This window comes from Pseudochaenichthys georgianus, chromosome 13 (assembly GCF_902827115.2).
Source record: "Pseudochaenichthys georgianus chromosome 13, fPseGeo1.2, whole genome shotgun sequence".
Classification (NCBI taxonomy): domain Eukaryota; kingdom Metazoa; phylum Chordata; class Actinopteri; order Perciformes; family Channichthyidae; genus Pseudochaenichthys; species Pseudochaenichthys georgianus.
The window spans coordinates 16,153,548-16,175,957 of NC_047515.1; the positions used below are offsets into that span (position 1 = coordinate 16,153,548).

The window sequence follows — 22,410 nt, forward strand, 5'->3', positions numbered from 1 at the left end:
TCATGAAGAATATGTTTCACTGAACGCGGTGCAGTCTCTAGATGCGTTTACAGTGGTCCACCGTTCTTATTAAACATCCATTTAGTCCGCTGTATAGAAAACGGTAGTTTCCCCACAGCAGACGCACATTTATGACGTCCACTTGCGCATCATAAATACGTCGGACAGTGTAAGTGCAGTCGTATTCTCAAAGCACCGCAGTCTCTTCTCCTAAAGTCCTTTTGAATTCTCCTATCCACTATCCCTTAACGTTTCACACCGAGGTCAAGGGATAGTGGATAGGAAAAGACGATAGGAGCAGATTTTTGGACGATTCGACTTTGTCTTTCGAAGGTTCAACCATGTCTTGTTAGCTTGTTGGGGAAGAGGTTAAATAACGCTCAGGAGTGAGGCTACATTTTGTCAAAAGTGGTAAAGGTGACATGGCCAAATCCACTGGGGTCCTTTGACCAGAGTTCCCGTTAGCCGGTAATTACCGGACTATGACGGGTAAAATATGCTGAAGACCGGCAAATCTAAATCTCTCCGGTCAAAATCATTTTCCCTTAGCAAAATACCGCATCAGTTGCGGCACTTATGTGACAGACAAGAATAGTATGTGACAGACAAAAGAGTATGTGACAGAAGAATAGTAAATTCTAATGTCTAACATTTAATGTGGAGAAAGTGATGTCCTGTATGGGTTGATTGTACGTTGATCTGTTGGTAATGCCTCGGGGTTCCGGTGGGCATGTAAACAAATGCATAATGCTGCGCTATACTTTGCGGCCTCATCCGGTTGCATAGCGACGCTTATTGTTTAGGTGTCTTTTAATAATCAGGTAGTCATATCATTAGCTAGAACTAGCTGGATCTGATCGATATGGACATAAACGCGAGTGAAGTCTAATCTGATGGGAGAGAGATCAGCTGCTGCTGACGAGTTGACACGCAGCTCTGCATAATCACCTGCAGCTGTGAGCGGAGCAAAACAAACACACTTCAGGTTAGAATATCACACTTAGGTATTGTAATTACCTCTCAAACTACCTAAACTAGTTATAGATATGTTTATTTTTACCGTCGGGTCACTCATTACTGGATCCGCGAGCTGCATGATACTGACGGGCTGTCAGGAGAAGGAGAGAGCGCTCCATTTATTATTCCTGTGTTATTATAAGTTACTGTACACTTTTGAATAATGTAGTTAATCCACTATAATTAGTTTGTTTAATATCGAATCCTATACATTTGTTTTAAAGCTCAATAAATAACAAAGAAGACCTTTGACCGGCACTTTTCTCATTTTGTCCGGAAGATTTCAACTTTAACGGACATTTTGATCGGCTAACGGGAACTCTGCCGTTGACCTCTAATCTCAAGATATCCGAATGAAAGATCTCATGCATTTTGGGGAAAAAACCATGCAGTTTTTAACAGCCTCATAGAACTACAGATCCACAAACTAAAGACATGGGTAATGCAGGGAATGCGTGGCTTTATTAAGTGCTTGCCAGCCAATAACCAAATGCAACTTTTATAAATAGCCAAAACTTTAATATGAAATTAGCGCAAAGATCAAATTTTGCAGGAATATCTGACCATTTGTGTCAATTCTAAAGACTCCTGCAACAATTTATCACACATAATGAAGCATTGAAATGGCCAATGTACACTTGGATGCACGATATTGAAAAAAAACTGATATTGCGATATATTTTTTTTCCCCCTGCGATATATATATATATAGCGTTTTTTTTTTTAAAACTATATTTAACCGGATGAAGGATTTTAGTCACGGACGTCTGGATCTTAACTGGTTGACTCATCATACCTTAAGTCATGATCTAACATGTCATGATAATGCATGTTGCTTATCCTCAAATAAGGGGGTTCATCTGTGAATGAAGAAGAGAAGAACCTTTTTGTATCCAAAATAGTTCCAGATGGCAGATGTTGCTTTTCTTTTTGGAAGTAAATCTTCATTCTCGCCGGTATTGTCCTCCTGTTCCTCGCTCATTTTTTACCGGTGTTTTGATGGTCTGCAAACTATCACTGAATCACTGAATGATTGTGAATGACAGGGGTGCTCACTCAAGCACCCCTGACATGAGAGCCGCGCAAGTGTTCCTTTTGTAGCAAGCAGCAAAATAAATGTAACATGACGTGTTTGAGTTAATTGACCTACTTAATATCGCACCTCCTAAAATAAATATGTGTATTAATTAATGCTGTCAAAATTATCGCGTTAACGGCGGTAATTAATTTTTTGAATTAATTGCGTTAAAATATTTAACGCATTTAACGCATGTGCAGAATGGCCCGCCCCATACATCCCACCAGTGGCAGCGCCAGGGTATGGCTGGGGTAGGCTACACCCATACCAAGAAATGGCTTAGCCCCACCATGAAAAATGATGTTAAAGTAAGCAAAATAAAGTCTGCCAACTCGCAGTAAATTGCACAGACAGCAGTTAGTAAGATTGATTTCAGAAGCCACTTGTCTGGAAATACCGAAGACCAGAAACGGCTTTGAAAACTTTTGTCACGTAGTGATCGTCTTCTCAATAGAACATCTTTGATAATGTCTTCTGGTCAATCAGAATCAAGATAACGGCGTGGTATTGTTGCAGGAAGTCCCGACTGGGAATACTTTTGCTGTAGTACAGGTGCACATAACTGGTACGCAGGTTATGTGCGTAATCTGAAATGCGTACCGTCACTTGTGTTACAAAGCGCATTTGCGTACCGACGTACTTGTGAAGCTTTACCAGAAGGCGGTTAGATCACCGGACGACAGAGTCGGTCTCCGTGTGCACAGACAGGCTGCTGTTAACGTCGGTCTGTACAACGGAATTGTGCCAAAACTACGCCAACCGGCTGCGGAGGGAGACTACCCCCCTTCACTGGAGAACTGCGCTAAAACAGCTTGATCACAACGTTCACACTCTGTGGTCACGAAGTACTCCACTAGCCACCCCCCCCCTGTCGATTTTCCTGAATTACTCCCCGGTTGATAGAAATCAACACGTAATGAATTAAGACCCCACGGTTTGATGATTGATAGGTGTGTGGGCTCTCTTTCATTTTGACATGCAGAAAAATGTTATAATAAACATAGATACTGTATGTTAAATGGATATATCCGTCTTCTTTCATTTATCTTTCCATTCCCACACCAATATACATAAAGAAATGGCATATTTTGGACATAGTTCGAATGGTGATTAATCATGATTAATTAATTTTTAAGCTGTGATTAATCTGATTAAAAATTGTAATCGTTTGACAGCCCTAATATTAATAAAAGAAATTAATAAAATCGCACGTCCCTGCACGTCCCATGTGAATATCGCGCATGCGCATATCGCGGTTATCGCCATGACACGATATATCGTTCAGCCCTACTTGTATCGCAATGTTCCAACACCTGATAAACTACTTGACAATTTAGTTTAATCGATACGCAAATTCCTATTTCTGATTGGTGAACAGCTGCATCGCAAATAATCTTCAATTTACAGCTTTGAAATGATGTACACAATGTTTATTTGACACATAGTGTTGACTTTATACACCTAAACATATTTTCCCCTTCTTATCTAAATACAAAAAGGATTCTGACAAGTAAACAACTCCAGAGTGTGCAAGATAACAGGCGCTGGCAGTTGTACTGTACATGTCTGTGCTATGCTTCAACATAATTTTTTTAAAGAAAAGTTAAAACTAAATATCAGAATGACGTGAAATAAAGTTTTCCTTGAAGTCTGCGACTCATTGACTCAATGAGCTTTGCTATTGCAAGTAGGGCTGTGCATCTTCACTGGTCTCACGATTCGATTACGATTATCCTGTCAACGATTCGATTCAATATCACGAATTGCATCCTCAATTTTCTATATTACTGCACATGGCTTATTTTTCATCAATGCATACATGCAGTAAATACATATGAACTCTCTTTTTATTATTTAGAAAGTGCTTCAGAAATCAATAACATAAATGTCTTGACATTCATTTATAAACCAAAATAAATGAATTGTATAGGTCTAGCCTCCGTGTGTGAAGTTGTTCCATCCTCAAAAACAAAAAAATAATGCTTCTGCAGTCTAGCTGCAGCTTCTAGCAACGGCCTTCTGTTAAAGAAAGGACACTGAATGTCCTGAATGTGGCATCACACACAGGACTTGAGTCTGAACACAGCAGACAACAGGAGTATTTACAATAGCATATACAAACACACTTACATTCTCTGTCTTACTGTTGCATAAATCCCATGAATGTATGAGATTACGTTAGCTTCATTATATCTCAGTGATTAAGTGAATAATAAAGTTTCTATCGGGTCACTATCAGCCTGTCACTCATTATTTTCAGGGAGGGGGCGGGGTTTGGAGGAACGGAGAGGAGACGTGATCGCGGAAGCTTTTTTCCTCGTGCCTTCACACACACGTATATATCGTCTGAAAATTGCTAGAGGACATTCATACTAGGGGTCGACCGATTATCGGCTTGGCCGATTATCGGGGCCGATATTCCGCATTTGACCGATTATCGGTATCGGCCTTTTTTTTTATCAAATTGCCGATAAAACGTTGGCTCTGATGCGGCCGTTTCTCTGGCTGCAGTCACCACTCTGTGTACACGAGCAATGTCCCGCCCACAGCGCTATCTGATTTTCCGGGCGGGAGCCAGCCAGAGAGGCGGGACCTTCTCAGATTACAGGCAGGTGCGAAAGAACGCAGACACAGACTGAAGCAAGCAGCAGCGCTGAGCGGCAGAGCCATACATGTGTTAAACCGAAGTTCAATAAACATCCCTATCCCCTATGCTGAAGTTGCAAAAACACCACGATCTTATGATCCAATTCTATCAGTTTCCCAGTTACACAGGGATGCGGGAAGTCAGTCAGAGTTGGGGGTGCGTGCAGCGTCTCACAGCGGAGTAACTGTGGTGCGGAGGGGGGGCTGCGAGTGGAGCCTCGCAGTTTTTCAGGTTGATATGTGAAGCTCATTAGCTAGCCAACATGTATCTAGCAAATGTTTAGCAAAATATTAGAAGTGAGGCTACTAGACTAACGTTAGGTCTACTGTAATAGCCTCACTTTTAATAGTTTGCAAAACATTAGCACTAGTGTTTTGCAGTTAGCAGCTTATTGGGATTTTATACTAGATAGACAGATATAATAAATTAAGCATTATTGTTAGTTAAGCATGTCAGCCTGCAGCCCCACTTCTTGTCTCTCTCTAACTCATAGCAGATGACTGCACTAAAGAAAAGGGCTCAGAGAGGAAACCAGTTGTAAGATGTTTAAAAGTTAATTAAACATAATATAGGCTATGCTTAAATGCATTTCAAAGAAGTTGTGTTGGAGTTTGTGTTATTCTACATTTTGACACCAAGATTTTTTTTTTTACGGCAAATGTATATCGGTTCCAAATATCGGTTATCGGTCTCCTTGATTACTAATAATCGGTATCGGTATCGGCCTTGAAAAAGCCATATCGGTCGATCCCTAATTCATACTCTGCAATCCAAGACTTAATTAAATCCACCAAAAACCTGACCTGATTGTAACGCGATTATTTTTGAAAAACATAAAACCCTGTGTCTCTGAGCCGCAGCGACACGGAGTGATTCAGAGCGGGTCCTTCTGCTGTGGGTTCTGGACTGGTGTTCTTGTGTTGGTGGATAAAGCAGACTGCTCCGTGTTTGGTGTTGCTGTGCCGCTGTCACATCTGTTCCCTGATCTCTACGCCACCGACCGATTTGATATTAAAGTGACAGAAAAAAAACGTAAAGCCGCGGCCGGAAAATCAGGAAGCAACGTTACTACGCTATAATCGATTATCTTCCGTCACTGCATCGATACCGAATCGTCCACGTCCGCATCGCAATGCATTGTAGAAACGATTGGTGTTTCAGTAAACCACTGTTTTGTGTACTTTATAATATATATATATATATATATATCATAAATTACATTGACAGGTTTATTTCTGTTAGCACTTACCACTGAGTGTCTGGCTCTTTATGCTGGGAAGGCCTTTCTGTCTGCGCTCTCTGTCCTTCTCTCTTTCATTCCTGTCTTGAGAACCAGAGCGAGATCTCAAGTGCTGTTCTTTGGAGCGAGAGGTAGAGCGCCGGTGCCTTGGCCTTCTTGAGCGGGATGAAGATCTTGATCTTCTTCTCTTGGGAGATCTGAAACACACACAAAAAACTGCTGAAATATGTTGTTCACATAGAATTAAATTCCTGGGAGGAAATCCTTTCACCATTTACTTAGTAGTGTCCAACATGAAGACGGAGTAATGGGACAATGGGTTGCCCTTCAATAACCGCTACATGCTTTCTGATGTGTAACTAATACTTAGAATGCATTGACTATTGCAACTGTTGATCTAATATTGTCTTAAAACCCATAAACAGTAGTTATGAAATAGGCTTTTAGCAGGTGTAAAATGTGCCATGATAAATAGGGGTGTTGAAATTAATCGTTTCTGCGATGCGGACGATTCTGCATCGATGCAGTGACAGAACATAATTGATTACAGTGTAATAACGTTGCTTCTTGATTTTCCGGCCGCAGCTGGACAATAACATTTCTTTTTTTTGTCACACGAATATCCAAGCGATCGGTGACGCAGAGATCAAGGAACAAACGTGACATCGGCACAGCGACACCAAACACGGAGCAGCTTTCTTCAGCAACACAAGCAACACCAGTCCAGAACCAACAGGAAGAATGACCCGCTCTGAATCAGTCCAGAACAAACAGGCAGAAGGACCCGCTCTGAATCAGTCCAGAACCAACAGCAGAATGACCCGCTCTGAATCAGACCAGAACTAACAGCAGAATGACCCTCGGTGAATCATCACACACATGGATTTATTACTCGCGTTATCATCATGTCAGGTTTTTGGTGGATTTAATCAAGTCTTGGATTGCAGAGTATGAATTGCTATTTTTAGTTGATAAATACTTGTGTAAAGTGTGTGAGGCACGAGGAAAGCTTCCGCGATCACTATTTCTTCCAAACCCCGCCCCTCCCTGAAAATAATGAGTGACAGGCTGATAGTGACCCGATAGAAACTTTATTATTCACTTAACCTGTTAAGCCCTGAGCCTGTTTTTCACGTCTCAGGCTCGAAAATGACATTCCCAGAACAAATGACCATATTTTCCCTTCTAAAAAGGGTTAAATTAATAATCTTTTTTCTCAAAGTAATGATAAACCTGTGAGTTGGATGTAGAAAAGTCAGAATCAATATAGATGTTTTTTTTTTAAAGAAAATTCAGATTGAACATAGTAAAAAACTGTAAATTATAGTGTCTGTCCACAAATTCTTTTTTACTTGTAGTGAAAAATATGCTTGGATGATGGTAAGGTAGACTAAGTACAACATATAATAAGTACCCTGTATCAAGATTGATGCAAAACAAGTGACATTTGACCTTTTTAGAGAGGTTTAGCAAAAAATAACTCCACCTCTAAGGTGATTTGGGTGGAAATGGCCGTTTTTACCGTTTTTCTGGAACCCATTGGTTGATTTTGGTGATTGACATCTCTTTTTGACCGTTAGAGCCAATAGAATCGAAGGGGAATTTCCCCATACACACACATGGTAAAAAAAGAAGGTGGGGGCTTTGCGCATGCAGGTTTGCATCAGAGTGAACCTATCTCTCGCTCTGACATCTGGAAACGGAAAAGCAGGTTTATTGCTTATGGATTATCACAAATCATTTTAAAAGGGACACAGAGACATTGGATTAACCTATGGATTAACTTCAGCAGCGTTTTTATCGTTTTAATGCCATTGAAGACCACTTTTGACCAGACAACGACCAAGGTGAGCCATGTTGCCGATTTTAGCTACCTACCGCCACATGTTTTGATGTCTGTTCTTGTTAATAGCTTTGCGAGTTCTTATCATGGAGTGATGATGTATGTACCCATCGATTCTGTGTCATCTGGCAATCATCGATGGGTTGGACGTGCAGCTACGATAAGTAATAAGGGTGTTATGAGTGAGTTTCTGTGCAACACGGCGTTAGCATTTTTAGCTCGTGGCTAATTTATAGGCTCAGCGCTAGCTTTGTGAGTTTAAAAAAAAAAAAAAAAAAAGATCAGTTAGCTGAGTTTCTTCCCGTTACATGGATATAAAACATTCATAGTTTATTGAATATTAAGATGCCCTCAGACGCTGTTTCCTGCAGATGACGCGTTTCATCATGCATGTATTCATTGATGAAAAATAAGCCATAATATAGAAAATGGAGGATGCAACGCATTGTTATGCATCGTGATATCGAATCGTGGACAGGACAATAGTAATTGAATAGTGAGTCCAGTGAAGATGGACAGCCCTAAAGATAAACAATGATTACACTGATTATTTGCTATGAACACAGCCTCTTACCTTGAGCCAGATCTGGATCTTGATCTCCTGCCATAGCCTCTGTGTCTGCCCTCCCGCCTCATAGATGAGTCTTCTCTTGAACTTCCCTTTAAGACAATGATGAGATCCCAATTAAATGTGTACACCACCACGGGTCTCCAATTCAAATGAGAGCCAACAATGGCACTAAGGAGAGCATTACATCAGGTTGAACTAAACAAGGTGCGAAGATTTACCCTTGTTTGTGAATAACCCTCATTTATGGAACGGTATCCATCGATCGTCATATGATGTTCATCATGACTCAACCCTCCACCATGCTGAGGGATGACAAAGAGACAGCCACAAAAGATAGTTAAAAAAAACAGATACCACAGAATCATTGAATACAGTAAACTCTAAGCTAAGGCAGTTCTACACAATTACTCTCTCACCTCATCATTATCTTATCGTTTGGCTGACACCACATTGGACAAATTGTTTAACAAGCATCATAATTGTGGGCACATGCTGGTTTGCGAGCTTTGCTATATTGAAAAGTGAGTTGAGTAATTATATAAAAGCACTTGTACTTGGTTACCTCTACACCACCGATCTGTCCCGTCATATGTGGATGAACAGTATCTGTGTTGGGAATCTGGCCAGGAAAATGGTTGAACACAAGTCCAGGGATGCCTCTGTCATGACAAAATATATACAAATTGTGAGTTTGGGTATGAAAGACCTACAAAGCAGTAAAGCACAACAAATAAATGTCACCTTAACAATAATAAATCTAGGCTTTATTCAAGGCATATATTTTGACAAGTAAGAAAAGCATAGGCAGGGATGCAAACACACGTATGGTGAAAAAAGAGAGAACTATTCAAAGCAGAAAAAAAAACAGCGTAATTTAAATTTGTTAGCATAGCTAGCTAACCAGATGCTAATAACAACAGATCGCCACTGGGCTTACAACTAAAGACAGAGCCACACAAAAGCTGCGGCATGTGTACGGCTCCTTATGCGTACTGCAATATTTGAAGTGCTGGAGCGGGGTTCCGGTGCTCTCCGTCAGCACTACATCACGTGATGAAAAACAGGCACTCGCTTGTTTCATTCTTTTGCGGCCTAGATTTCTTAAAAAAAATTTGAAGTGAGAAGTTGTCCATCTGTGTGTGTGTGTGTGTGTGTGTGTGTGTGTGTGTGTGTGTGTGTGTGTGTGTGTGTGTGTGTGTGTGTCAAAAATTAAAACTCTTCGGTTCTCCACGAATTACACAAGTCACCCAAATCAGCGTTAAAAAAGCGGGAGGCGCCGAAAAGCGACTAATTTGCATGCATAGGTGTTAATATTAACATTATTCAGGTGAACATTCATTTTGGGTTTCCAGCTCCACAGCCTTTGTGGATATGGTTTTACAAACAAATAATTCAAATGTCGGGTTAGAAGTTCTTTGAATAATATCTACTCATTAATCTAATTTAAAGATCCATAATTGATGAAGTTAAAATTCTCGACAAGAGATGTTTCCTGCTACATTGAAAAGTCAATTTTCACCGGAGGCATAAATCCAGAAACTCACTGCGTCTGGGCACTGTCTTCTTTGGCGATCATATCCTCAGGTTCATCGTCATAGTCAAATCTGTCCAGGAGTTTCTGAGGAAAAATGTACATTACAGTTAGGTACATGTAAAAGAGAACAGTTCGTTATGATGTGACACTGAGCAATGCTTTTACCTCAGCTAAAGAGTTTCTATTTTCAGTGTGTTCATTGTACGGGTTGAGCTGGGCCACTGGCATGGGCTGTGCTGCGTTTGGTAAGCTGTTTGTGATGGACGCTTCCCGGGTCTTATCTGCCTGCTGGAAGTTCTGAAGCATCCTCTGCAGCTGGAAGAAGGGGGAGACAAGACATTCAAATTTCAAACAATGCTGTACTTCTCATTATGCAGAACTGACTGAGCACTTAAACTGATGTATGCTTACCTCTAGACCATGGGGGGACTGAAATAACTGGGCCACAGCAGCTAAGGCATCAGGAGAGGTTAGCTGAGGCACAGCAGACACAACTGAGGCACTAGTGACGGGAAGGTGTGTCTCTGGTTGTGGGTGAGCGGCAACTGTCAAGTTCCAAGAAAAAGATTGACACATTTTCGTGATATTGCATGCAGTTCATCAAACAGTGGATTACAACTTCACTTGTCTTCAGTACATTTTTTATAAACATTCCAAATTGCCAAAAAGATAATCATGTGCTTTTCTCTACCTTGTAGTGTAGGGGCAGGAACAATGGTTTCATTGCACATATCCATCAGAGGCTGAATGATGTCCATCTCGAACACACCATTCTTTTCCCACAGGTTCAGTACGCGAAGGATTTTGGTCTGATGAAGAGAAAAAAAGCAATCACACATGTGACAAATTTCCATTTCACATATTATTGTATAAAATACAGAGCACAACCATGGAGTACCTTATCATCTTCTGAGCAGTGGTAAAGGTTTAGGAAGGTATCTGTGAAGTTCTTCAAGAATCTGGGCCCAAACACATCCTTCTCAACTCCAAACTGATGACGCGACTGTCGAACAATGGAATCCACCACGTACAAGCCAGGGACTTTTAATTCTGGCTTGCACTATTGGAAACACACAAACAAAAAACATTTCATTCATTTTGTCTCATGACAAATGGCAAGTGTAAAGTGCACTTGATTTTCTAAATGTTCAATATAATTCACAGTAAGAGGCACTGTAATACATACCTTCTTGATGAACTTTTCAACAATCTGCACAACATGTTTGTAAAGCTATTAAAAGAGAAGAAAAAACATCAGACACAGTATATTAGAGACTACTTCAAAAAGTATGACAATAGACGGATGAAAATTGTAATGTTAAAATAAGGGCTGGCCAAAAATTCAATATAATATTTGATCTTCTTTAAATAGAATCATATTGTGATTAAATCATGTACATTGATACCAAATGTGTTGCCTAAATTGACCAAATAAACATCACATTTCACCGGTCTGCCGCTGTCTGGCAGGCGGCATCAGGACAATAACCACCCGACTCAGAGACAGTGTCATTCCACAGGCCATAAGCCTATTAAACTCCTGAGCTCTGTAAAGTGCCTCCATAAAGAATTAATCCGTTTGCATCTTGCTATTTATTTATCTATATATAAATGTATGCGTCTATAGACTCTTCTTGCACTATTTCTATTTTATTTGCATTCACTTACACTGGTTTTATCTGTTTTATGTCCTAAATATATTCATGTTGCATTGTTGGAGGAGCCGGCTGGGACTTAAGTTTTTCATTGCCATATTTACACTGTAGCTGCTGTGCATGACAATAAAGCCTTGAATCTTGAATCTAAAGTTAGGTTCATTGATGTCTTTGGAAACATCACATCCCAAAAAGGGACAATTCAAAAATCGGGATTGCAAGAAAGTAAGGGCTTCTCCAAATATCTTTGTTTTACTTTATGCAAATATTATACCTTGGAGAAGAAAGCTTTCAAACTGTTTCAACTATTATCAAATACCCTTGAGAAAAATGGAAAGATACAAATATGTAGCACGAACAAGGAAACTTCTCATCTGTCTGTTATTAACTGCAAATGTGTGACAACATAAGTTGATTCCAACAGTTATACAGTATTTCACTTTACCTTGATGGCTTTGATGGCTGATTTTGTTACAGACATCATCTTTGCACGGGATATTGGAGGCTTCATGTCAATCATGGAAAACAGCTGAATGGATGTAAACAAAATAATAACATGTATTCATTTCAAATACAAAATTGTGTTAAAAAACATTGGAAAAGATAATGTCACGCTACAGGTAACATAGACACCACTAAACTACTGTAAATTGCAACTATATATGACAAGTTGATAAAAGAACATTTTGCAAAAGCAAACTCGGAATATAATTGAAAAAGTAAATCGCTTAAACACGATTTTTCCAGGTGCCAAGACAATCTTTGTTTTCATAAACCTACATATCCAGAATACCTGACATAAAAGTAAAACAGATTGCTAAACTGGTATTTAGCAATATGTCTTGCATGCAGAACAATAACACGATTTGTGTTTTTACAGTTGGGAAAACTTAACAACTTAGATTATATATAATGATATTAAATAGAATGTGATCAAAAAGAGAGGACGTATATTTGTGAGAGTAACTCATAGACATCCTGAATTGTTTAGCTATTGCTTGTTAACATACAATACAAATGATTAAGCCCATTTTCAACATTACCGTAGCTCTGAAATAAAAAATACCTAATCTTCTTCAAGAATGTGTCAAAAATATGATATGAATGTTAGTTGTTAAAACCAGTCTGACAACACATCGGTTTGTACTCTAAATTGTACATAGGTTTGTGTCTGGATCATCACAATACGTTTTTAAAGCAGCCGTCAGGTTAATATGACAGCTGACCGTATCTCCCTCTACCTAACTAACGACACACACATTCAAATAACACAACAAGGCCACAGTGCAGAGTCCTAGCGTGGCAACAATAGTATAACACGTATTGATATTAGTTGATATGCTCACAATCTGTGCTGTTGTATTTGCTTTAAAGTGTCTCTACTGTAGGCTATTTTTATTATATGTACAGCACTTTGGCTCGACCAAAAATCGTTTATAAATGTGCTATATAAATAAAACTTGATTTGATTTGCATCTCGATATAGCTTCTTTCCTAACCACAAATACATCCTGACAATTTATTGGCGTCGCACGTTAACATTAAAATAGACACTACAATCATAGGCCTTCTAGATTAACGTACTAGCGTTGAACTCGATTTAAGCTAGCAGCTAACAAATCCAATCAAGCCATGTTTGACGCTACTGACCGACCAACTTTGAACAAATCAGTTGCTTAGGTTAATTAAGGTTTCTATAAGATTAGTAATCTGACAAATAAGCCAGGGTTGACGTTTAGCCCAACATTTGTTTGCGTTAGCCTTCGTCTTTAGCTCTATGGACTGGGCTATAACACGAGCAAACTGTACCTCCATGTTGAACGCGTTCACTGCATCCATGACGATCCGATATAATTAAAACCAGTTGACGAACGTTTGTATTTTGTTGCTCTACCCACTCATAACCAAGTGTGGTTATACAACGTTATCTAACAACATAAAGAACAACGTTGAAATGCTCTATTTTGGTTGTAATGCGCTCACATAGCTAGTCTAAGATCGGCTATGCTAAGAGTTGCTACTAGCTTCGCGGTTCCACCCCTTGCGTCCTTCAGCGTAAAATGTCACGAGGTAATAATGCTGCCTTCATGATAATCGGAAAATTGGCGTCTCCCATTTAGTTGACCGAATAATTTCACTTTACACTTTTTCTACTGTAATGGCAGTGGGAATGATGTGCTTTAGATGGGTTTCTTTTAATGAGGGAGGGACACAGATTATTATAGACAGTGGACACAGATTATTATAGACAGTGGACACGGGTTTTATTATCATAGGAAATGAAAAAAATGTATGATAATGTATGTCGAGACACATTGAATCAACCGAAATGATCAAACAATAATAAACAAATGTAAATGTCCCTTCTAATAAATAAGGGGTATTTGTTATTTGAGGATTGATTTCATTCGAATGTAATCCTCAACACAAGTTGTCATTCTTCAATCGAAATGTTTACAAGATTACCGAGGAACATTGAAAGCAGCGTGTCTGCGTATTTATCCTAGTTTGGATAAGCACCGGTTTTTCCTGTTCACACCGCAGCGGAGCCGGATCAACCTCCTGAACAACAACAAGCCCACGTTTTGTACATAACGATGGAAAACCCCAAACTTAACAAGCAGCAGTGGTCCACTGAAGAGACCAGCTACCTACTGGAAATCTGGTCTTCCCAAGAGGTACAGAGGAAGCTGGAGGGGAGCACGCGGTCCAAAGCAATGTTTCAGCATTTGCAGCGAGAGATGGCAACCGCTGGTTTTGACCGTACCGTGGAACAGATTTGCAACAAACTGAAAAAAGTTAAGAAGGATTATTGGGACCAAAAGCGAGACCTCGGACGGACTAGTGGCAGCGGTCGTCCGAAAACAAGTCCACATTATAACTTGCTAGACTCTGTCCTCGGAGACAGACCGACGAATGGTTTTGGATCCACAGTTAACTCGCTCTCTCTCGAGTCGATTGTGTTGGACGAGACGAAGAATGCGCGGAGCTCATCTGATGCTGGTGAGTTATGCATTACTGATTTGTTTTATTTGTGACTTTTAGTTTTACAACATAAACTAAACCATGTAGCTATCGACAGACCTGGCAATAATAGCTAAAGTTGACCTACTACAGCTACCGGGTTTCCGCCATTTCCGCGCGGTTTGGCTAATCATGAAGCAGGCACGTAAACGGTTACGTCATGACGCAAACGATGACGCAACACAACTCGGGCTCTGAGCGGTGTGAACAAAACGGGACGGGAGCTGAAAAGAAAAACCGGTACCGAGCCAGTAGAGCGCAAGAACGGGAGAACTATCGGTGGACTTCGTTCGGTCCATCTCGATGCTTAAAAGGAAGGCCCCCTCACAATGTCCACTAGCCGCCAGTATTGGTCAATGAGTGAAACAAAAGCCTTGCTAAACATATGGGCTGACGAAGATGTGCAGCAACAAATGGAGGGCGCATGTCTCAAGGAAGAAGTCAGTCAGTTCATGGTAGAAGAGTTGGCAAAGTTAGGTATCCAGCGCACAACCACCCAAGTGAGGGAAAAACTCAAAAAGATGAGACATATGTATAAGACATCTAAGATCAATGGACGAAAACCTTTCCCTTTTTTCAAATTAATGGATAGTGTGCTCGGAAGACGAGGTGGGTCAGAGGGTGAGCTGGGGACCAGTGAAACTCCCATAGGCCTTATAGCTCCTTGGGAGCCAGAAGCAGAAGGTAACTTCACCTTTGGACAATGGCTTGTTTTCTCAGATGAAATGTATGGTCTGGGACTTTAGATAAATATACTACAAAAAGAATAGAGAATCCTCAATTTACATACCTTTTACCTTATGTCTCCTTAATTAAATGTATAAAACTGCTGCAGGTCCAATTATGTGTATGTTCAAAGCAGGGCTATACTCTAGCACGGTGCTTCACGCCTTCAAATATTGTATGCAAGCAACCGAGAGAGTTAACATTTAACACAATTTCTCTGGCACTACTGATCAGTGTCAAATGTAACTATTGATTTAACCAATGGCCTTTGTTCTTAACAGTCAAATCCAACACTACAGAGAGCGGCTGGTCTCTCTGCCTTTAAAAGAGAGTCAGAACAGGTAAGTCAAACTAGTCCTGTCCCCCGGACTCCCCTGGTGTTTCAGTTAGGCTCCCTCCCAATTTATATCAAACTTGAGAATTGTTGTAATGCAGGGGCGTCCAAACCTTTTTCACCGAGGGCCACATACGAAAAATATACAAAGCGCTGGGCCACTCACTTGAGGTATATTGCCTCATAGGTTCAGTTATAAGTTAGCAAAATCAATCAAATGTAGGTACATGATGCTTGTGAGTGTTGGCAGCTCATCCCTTTAAAACAGAAGCCTCCGATTGATTATAATAAGGAGAAATAGGAAGGGTGTATTTCAAGCTTGTTATGTAAACAGGTCATTGGGTTTTTTTTCTTATCAACTAAGATATGTTAGGAAATGTTTCCAACTTTAATTGACTGAATTTATTTGAAAAGTGGGTCTTATTAACAAATGAATACTACTGTGTAATAATGTATGTTTACATTTACAGTTAATAAGTACAATATTAGAAAAGCACAAGTTTTATTTGTGGGACATATTCCATTGACTTTTTTATTTGCTGAGGCCGATTCAAAATGGGCCGCATTTGGCCCCTGGCCGTATTTGGACACCCCTGCTGTAATGCTTAAGTAAAAAGGAAGCACTAAAACACCCCTGGATTCCATTGAAACCTATTAATTGCAATTGATATAAGGTTAATTCATTATCTGGAATCAGGTTCACATGGATATTGGACCATACATATGATAGCCTGCTATAAGTAATGGGAAACGTTTTTTTTATTAACAAAGCATTTGAAACAACGCAGATGATTGACAGGTTCTCTGTTCTTGCAGTTGCTCAAAAAACGGAAGGCAGACAGTGACTCTACAAAGAGTTTTCTCAGTGCTATGACAGAGTGGCACAGGCAGTGGCCTGGAGATGGAGCAGGAGCAGAGGAGGGAGGAGTGGGAGAGGGAAGCTCAGCTGAGGGCGTGAGGAGATGCAGCAGGAGCTGGCCGCTACGTCGAGAGGAAGCAGAAGAAGAGAGGAGACATCACTGAGGCGCGAGGAGATGGAGGCTCGAAGTAAAGACAGTGAGCTGTGACCTCTTGCCTGATGCAGATTGCAAAGATTATTTCAAAGGACCCTGCTGCTTTGTATGTCCTATGCCTTTTCTTGTGAATTATTGATTTTTGTTGCCAGGATAGCAATGGACCAATGGTATTTGACTTATTAAAAGCTTGTATTTGTATTAAATGAGTCGATGTACAACCCAACAGCCTAGAACTAGTTTGTTTAGAGTTTTACCACTGAGAAGTGTGCACGTCATATAGCTCATGTGATCGTTTTTTTATGTGTTGGCAAAATATTCAGTGGAATTCCAATGAGTATAGGTACAAGTGAAATGCATTTTTTTGTAAGATTTTAGTTTATTGTCTAAAACCGTTCCGTAACTTTGAAAAAAAACACCGCAGCATACTGTAAGTAAAGGCACTCAGCAATTATATGTATGAAGATATTTATTTGTGGTTTATACAATCTCTCTCTGGCACAGGTATACAAAGTTAACAGTCAATAACAAGTTGTCTTTAATTGATGAAATAAAGACATATCCAACAACTCAGATGCATGGAAAATGATGGCCACCTTTGTTGATGTAAGGGTGGGGAGTAAAATGTGAGGAGATTATTCTGCACTGTCCTGTATCAGCTGCAGCAAATCATCTAATGACTCTGCGTCACCATTCTGTTGAGGGTTTTCATCAACAGTCTGAAGTGGCTCTTGACCGATCCAGTCTGGAAGGCACATATCGTTGTTTTTCTCACAGAGATTATGAAGCACACAACATGGTCTCTACCATGTCCTTGACAATCTCCACATTGCAGTCATTTCGTCTCTCAAGCACCTCCACCTACCCGTTCAGCCTCTCAAAGCATAATGGGCCACACTGCGCGCTGCAATAATCTGAGTATTAAGCAGCTCTTGCTCTGCAGTCAGTCCGCTGTGTGTTAGTGCTTGGTTTGAGAAGCCAGTTTTTAGAAGGATATCCAGCATCACCAATAACAACACAGCTATTGTCAGTTCTACAGACATTGTGCATCCTGGTGGGAGAAGAAATCCTCACATACCAATAGCTCTCCATTGTTGTCATTCACCCCACGTTGGGCAGCTAGCTCATGGCTCAGGTCCCAGAACAGGCCTTTGTCATCAACAACTGCCTTGAAATAAGATAGCAAGATAACTTTCTCTATCAGGTTTCTCAGAGTGAGATTGTGGCGGTCTGCTGATGGTGATGTTCATGCTGTCAAGTACTCCAATACACTGAGGAATCTGATATGTGTGATGGAAACATTCTTCAATGTTCTCAAGCTGAAATGTGTTGGGCGTCACAACAAGCGGCGGTTTAAGCACTTCAATGACCACTGTGCAAAACTCATGCACACAGTGGCAAACAGACGCCACCCCCCACAGCAAAGAGATCTGCCACAGTTCTGTAGTCACAGGGGTGGGCCAATTTATAGAGAGTCAACGCAACTCTCTTCTCTAAGGGGATGCAGAGGCGATAATTGGTGTCCTGCCTCTTCAACTGTGGATTTAACGTCGCGCAGAGGTAGGAGAAGGTCTCTATCGATACTCTAAAATGCTGCAGCCATTCGTGATCTGTGAAAGTAGCTGCTGTGTTCTCCCACCAGTCGCTGGTTCCGTGGGTGAAGCCACACTTTGGGTCTTTTGTCGCCTGTGATCCCTCAAGAACTGATGTGTTATCTGGTTGGAATGGGAAGACAAGCAAGTGTTTAGCACTGAAGTGAGGACAGGAAATAACTGAAAGCACACAGTGTGGCCCTGCAATTCATTATTAAAAGTAGTAACAACGACAGTGTATTTGCTAAATGTCCTTTGACAATGGTGATATCTTTAATGTGTTTAATAAAGCACTTTCAATTGGCTTGTTAAATGTGCCACATATATAAACTTGCCTTGCATTTCTTGCGCACAAAAAATATACTTGCATCATCTGACATTTTATCATTATGGTGAAGGACCGGTTCTATTAGAATACAGAGACTCACCGGACCATGGGAAATTACTTCGGAGAGGACTGTTAGCTCATTTGCTCTTTTTTTTTGTTATGGACTTTTCCTATTTTATATTTTCATAATTCTGCAGATTTTTATTGAAAATAGATGAATACATTATTTTTGTCATGTGACTCCAAAATAATAAATACTAGTATTAACCTGCTACACTTGGCAAGTAGGGCACATCACATGTTTTTAAAATACATTGTTCTTTAATGAAAATGATTCCTATAAAATTGACCACTAACTTGTAATAACTATATTGTTTATGAAAAAGAAACAAACACTCAAATCTATTCAAAACAGGCTAATTAAAAATATTCTCCAGATAAAACACAACTGTATGGTGGTGGTCCCCGAGTGAACTAGACTAGATTCTTTAAAGTCCAAATACATCATGGAAGTCTAGGATAGATTTAACTATGTGGCAAAGTTAAGGATAAGACTAGAGTGAGTACAAATTGTCCCCAGATCTTACCGCTTTCATCCATGCGTCATGAGAACAGAGGCGACGCAGTTTACTCCGTTTGTAGACTTTTTCTCTCAGCCTCCATGTTTCGCGGAGCTTCTTGAGGCGCAGCCGCTGAAATGCGAGCAGCTTCAGGCGGCGCTTCTGTCGCCGAGCCTCGGCCTGGCTGTCCTGGGACTGCCTCGTTCTGCACCAGGCGATAACCGGGAGGAACACATCGGCGGCTTCCATGCTGTACTTTTTGTATAGAATATTAAGTTACTTTCTATGTCATTTTGGACAACATTACTGTATCTATACGATACGGACTCGTGAAAAACACTGATCGGAGGCTCATCAATAGGACCGGAAATGTAGACGGATGATGATAACACTTCCATCTGCAGTAAAGCAAGACTGACGCCCCCTAGTGTTCCGGAGTTTGAAATACCATGACTTTTAAACTCTAAAGCCAAATATCCAACACATTTGACATAAAAGTAAAGATAACCAAGTACTAATTATATATCTTCTATACAAATGTTGCCGAGCAATGCAACAGGACATTGGGACACCATAGTAGGAATTGTCATTATCTACATTTTGCCCGAGTTGTTTTCTTGCCTGCTATTGAATGACCATATGCACTCATGTGGATAAACCTGTCAACTGCATGCTTCTGGAATAAAAATAAGTCTGCAGAACTGACTAGATGAAACACAACTGAAGCTGAGCAGACAGACATAATGCAGGTGAGGAAAGGAGGGATTTTCCTCCAGGCTTGATGAATTGCAGACCGACTTTCTAGTTGTTAGAAACAACATTTCAGCATAGTTAAATGGTTATCAGTTTTCACTGTCAACATTTTGGAATAGAACAGTTATTCCACTCAAAAAATTAACCGATGGCTGTAATGGAGAACTCAACCACCGCTGTTCCCTTTGAATGGGAATACTATTACGATTACATTGATACTTTGATTGTGGATGAGAGCAAGCTGAAATACAACAAGTGTAAGTCTTTATGAGTTATTGCATTTTTTGTCTTCTGGTTTTAATGAAAATAATGAGAACTTTCCATATCCCTTTCAGACTCAATTATTATAATATTTTGGATTATTCTGGCTGCTTTTATGGGATTCCTCTTCCTCAGTTTGAATCTAATGTCCCGCAGTGGAAACCTTCAAAGGTAGGTTGGCTTACTGATACGTTGAAATAGACACACACAAAAATATAGCTATACATTCCTTAAAACATTCTTATTATTATTATTGTTGCAGGAGACACAGATCCAACATCAGAGGAAATCACAGGACATCAACTGCTTGACCCAGGACTTTATTTGAATGAGATTACATTTCATAAATGTTAGCTGTTTAAAATGAGGTGTGATGGAAACAAAACAATAACCAGGAGGAAAACTGTGAAGATTATGTTGCAGGAAAATACGTTTTTAGACAGAGTAGCAAAGGTTCCTGCTTTCTTTCCATTGCAATGAATACTTACCGAGTACAAGGCGATGTTACCATTTAGTACAATGTCATGTAAATATTGTTCTATGCTTTAGCCTTCACTGTGTGTATTTGCTAACCTGGCCCTGGGTGTTAAAAGTACACAGCACATGTATATTGCTGTGCTTTATCTAAAAGCAGCTAATCATTTCTTAGATTTAGTCAAAGACACACTTACACACAACATGTTTCAAATATTTAGTTCTTACAGGAACCATGTCAATAAAAAAAACATTCACAGAAGTGTAAATCAACATTTTATAACCGAAGGTTTTACAAAATATCTTCAGTCTTTTTACAAGAATGTAATGTAACGAAGTCTATTTTAGAGAACAGAGTAGTGGTCAGATGTTTAACTCTTCAGGGTTGTGATGTCATGACAGATGGCTCTGATTTGACTCAGAGATGATTTGGATGCTTTCTGTCTGTTACACTTAGCACTGGTCACCAAACTGACATGAGACAGAAACAGCTCTGCTGACGTGGCTCCTCGCCACAACTCATGGACGTACGACGACAACAGAAACAGCCCTGCTTCTGGAACGGGAGAAAACAAGAGGCTTAAATTAATTCATTGTTTGGAGTCAGACACAATGATAGAAAATTCATCTGATTGCCAGTTGTGTTTAATCAAAACATTGCAACTACAATAAATGTAACATAATTAAACACTGACTTTAACCAATCATGCCCCCTGTCAAATTAAAAGTAAAGGTTTTCTTTAATGTTATTTGAATAAAACAAAAACAATTTGCATCTGGATATGTATAATATTTTGATAAACTGTGATGGGACTCATGTAAAAAGAGGCAACGTTTTTGTTATAGGTGGTTTGAAATGTAAACATTTAGTCTGTGAATAAGGGAACCTACCACGTCGAGACTCATCATGTGTGGCTTCTGGCAGGCAGGCAGAGACGACTGCCTGATGCAGCTCTGGAAGGTTGCCTTGGCTCTCTAGCAAGCAAATCATTATGTTGCTAAATAGCTGGAGGACATCTACTTTTCCTGAAAGGCTGGAGGAACACTGAGCTTCGAAGGCCTGATGGTAGAGTCGAAGGACGTCTGCTTTCATGCCAACATCGAGTAACACAAACTGCATGCCTTCTCCTTGTTTTATCACAGCCTTTTCGATCCAATGCAAGAACTCTTTTGTTCTGGTTTCATCATACGAGTCCTCGACTAAACACCTCAGGGACCACTTGGTGAGCAGGTGTGCAGTATCACTGGCCAACTGACTGGGATCCACTTTTTGTCTTGGCTGAGCCGGCTGGGGTTCAGGGAGGGGGAACGCCGGCTCCCAGTGGACAAAGATACTGCTGAGGTAAGATGTACACTCTGTCAGCAGACGCTCTTCCTTTCTCAGCCTCAGCATCTTCTGCCAGGTTCTCTTTTCTGGCACGGGCTTGGGAAGAGGAGCCTCTACTCTGGCCTTATCCTTCCCATCCCTGAGGAGGAAGATGAACAAAACCGTGTTATTGCCATTCAAAATACAAGCAATGATTTAGATGCCGTGAAGCGGAACAAAGCTATAAATTAACCACAGTTTGTAATGGAAAAACTATGACAGAGTCTAGCATTTGTCATCACATGTAACAAATTGATACTTTTTAAAGCCTTATTTATATTAATGTCCCTAAAGAAAAGAGAACAGTCAGCAAAATAACAGCCACAGACCGGAGATGGTGATGTTACGGTACACACTTTCTAACATGAGTTTGGCTCCATTGTAGATTCGAAAA

At 40.2% G+C, this 22,410-nt stretch overlaps 2 protein-coding genes across 2 annotated transcripts in view; both read right to left on the reverse strand.

Moving 5' to 3' along the window:
- The window catches only part of LOC117457603 (SR-related and CTD-associated factor 4-like), a 31,705-nt gene extending 18,064 nt beyond the window's left edge, over window positions 1-13,641 (reverse strand). The window contains exons 1-12 of the mRNA XM_034097755.1: window positions 13,395-13,641; window positions 12,031-12,114; window positions 11,117-11,161; window positions 10,829-10,990; window positions 10,622-10,739; window positions 10,342-10,475; window positions 10,096-10,245; window positions 9,941-10,014; window positions 8,959-9,055; window positions 8,615-8,698; window positions 8,400-8,485; window positions 5,992-6,179 (exon numbers count right to left, since the gene is read on the reverse strand). Coding sequence (XP_033953646.1) covers window positions 5,992-6,179; window positions 8,400-8,485; window positions 8,615-8,698; window positions 8,959-9,055; window positions 9,941-10,014; window positions 10,096-10,245; window positions 10,342-10,475; window positions 10,622-10,739; window positions 10,829-10,990; window positions 11,117-11,161; window positions 12,031-12,114; window positions 13,395-13,424 — 1,252 coding nt within the window. The 5' untranslated portion in view covers window positions 13,425-13,641. The remainder of the gene's footprint in view (window positions 1-5,991; window positions 6,180-8,399; window positions 8,486-8,614; window positions 8,699-8,958; window positions 9,056-9,940; window positions 10,015-10,095; window positions 10,246-10,341; window positions 10,476-10,621; window positions 10,740-10,828; window positions 10,991-11,116; window positions 11,162-12,030; window positions 12,115-13,394) is intronic.
- A 6,857-nt stretch (window positions 13,642-20,498) lies between these two features.
- On the reverse strand, window positions 20,499-22,043 carry LOC139434935 (nucleolar pre-ribosomal-associated protein 1-like). Its single transcript, XM_071205155.1, has 2 exons — window positions 21,542-22,043; window positions 20,499-21,206 (listed from the first exon to the last, which is right to left on the reverse strand). Exons 1-2 carry the CDS (start codon window positions 22,041-22,043, stop codon window positions 21,022-21,024), a joined length of 687 nt encoding a protein of 228 aa, XP_071061256.1. The 3' UTR covers window positions 20,499-21,021.
- Between the last annotated feature and the right edge of the window lie 367 nt (window positions 22,044-22,410).

What these genes read in the sequence shown, in the direction of transcription:
- LOC139434935 (XM_071205155.1), bottom strand. Translation starts at nt 22,043, where the DNA reads ATGCTGAGGCTGAGAAAGGAAGAGCGTCTGCTGACAGAGTGTACATCT. An exon ending in ACATGATGAGTCTCGACGTG is followed by an intron (nt 21,207 to 21,541) that starts GTAGGTTCCCTT and finishes CTCCCGTTCCAG; the next exon opens with AAGCAGGGCTGTTTCTGTTG.